At 58.7% G+C, this 1321-nt stretch overlaps 1 protein-coding gene across 1 annotated transcript in view; it reads right to left on the bottom strand.

Moving 5' to 3' along the window:
* Positions 1-1194, bottom strand: part of EMH_0022580 (uncharacterized protein) — a gene marked incomplete at both ends in the record, with an annotated part of 5712 nt that extends 4518 nt beyond the window's left edge. Inside the window, 2 exon segments of the mRNA XM_013501984.1 lie at positions 276-344; positions 604-1194. Coding sequence (XP_013357438.1) covers positions 276-344; positions 604-1194 — 660 coding nt within the window.
* Between the last annotated feature and the right edge of the window lie 127 nt (positions 1195-1321).

A 1321-nucleotide genomic window follows, 5' to 3' on the forward strand; every position in this document is an offset into this window, starting at 1 on the left:
CACTCTCCCGCTGCACATACACCCCAACAGCAGCAGCAGCAGCAGCAGCAGCAGGTGTTGCTGCTGCTGCTGCTGCTGCTGCTTATGCTGCAGTATAACATATGCAGCAGCTAGCCTACTGAGAGAAACAAAAAACGTCTTCGTTAATGCTGCTGCTGCTGCTGCTGCTGCTGCTGCTACTCTTGCTGCTACTGCTGCTACTACTCCTACTCCTGCTGCTGCTGCTGCTGCTGCTGCTGCTGCTGCTGCTGCTGCTGCGTGTGGGGTGTCTTTACCTCTATTCGTTCTAAGGCCTCAGCACCATCAGCCCCAAACTCCCCGCTGCGGATGCTCTGCAGCAGCAGCTGCGGCAGCAGCAGCAGCAGCAACAGCAGCAGCAGCAACAACAGCAGCAGCAGCAACAGCAGCAGCAGCAGCAGCAGAAGCAAACCACAGTCAAGCAGCAGTTACATTTGCTCTGAAAAGACAAAACCCCTGGCGCCTGCAGCAACTGCAGCAAGAGCAGCAGCAGAAACAGCAGCAGCAGCAACAGCAGCAGCAGCAGCAGCAGCAGCAGCAGCAGCAACAGCAGCAGCAGCAGCATCAGCAGCAGCAGGAAGTTACATCATAAAGGTGGGGGCCCCCGTCTCCTGGTCCTTCTGCTGCTCGCTGCAGCAGCAGCTGCAGCCGCTCATTGACCCCAGGCATTTGCTGCTGCTGCGGAGCAGCAGCAGCAGCAGCTGCTGCTGCTGCAGTATCTGCTGCTGCTGGCTGCTGCATTAGCTGCTGCTGTAGCTCTCGCAGCTGCTGCAACTCCTCCTCATGCTGCTGCAGATCAAAGTCCTGCTGCTGCTGCTGCTGCACGTACTGCTGCTGCTGCTGCTGCTGCTGCTGCTGCTGCTGCTGCTGTTCGTGCTGCTTCTGCTGCTGCTGCTCGTGCTGCTGCTGCTGCTGCTGCTGCTGCGAGGGGACGGGGTCAGGAGGAAGCAGCTGCTCTAGCTGCTGCAGCTGTGTCTCCAGCTGCTGCAGCAGCTCTGAAGCATCCTGCTGCTGGTGTCTCCCCCTTGCTGCTGCTGCTGCTGTTGTTGCTGCTGCTGCTGCTGCTGCTGCTGCAGCAGATGCAGGGGGCTGCTGCTGCTGCAGCAGCAGAAAGGAGACAGGACGAAGGGGAGCAGGAGCCCGCAGCAAACCAGCAGCAACAAAACAGAGACGCATGCAAGATGATGAATTGCTGCTGCTGCTGCTGCTGCTGCTGCTGCTGCTGCACGCCAGCAGCAGCAGCAAAGGAACTTACAGCAGCAAAGGAGTATCTTCTCTCTTCTCTAAGCCCCAAAACCCTAAA

Source organism: Eimeria mitis, genomic scaffold (assembly GCF_000499745.2).
Source record: "Eimeria mitis Houghton genomic scaffold, Emh_scaff802, whole genome shotgun sequence".
In the NCBI taxonomy this organism is placed as follows: Eukaryota; Apicomplexa; class Conoidasida; order Eucoccidiorida; family Eimeriidae; genus Eimeria; species Eimeria mitis.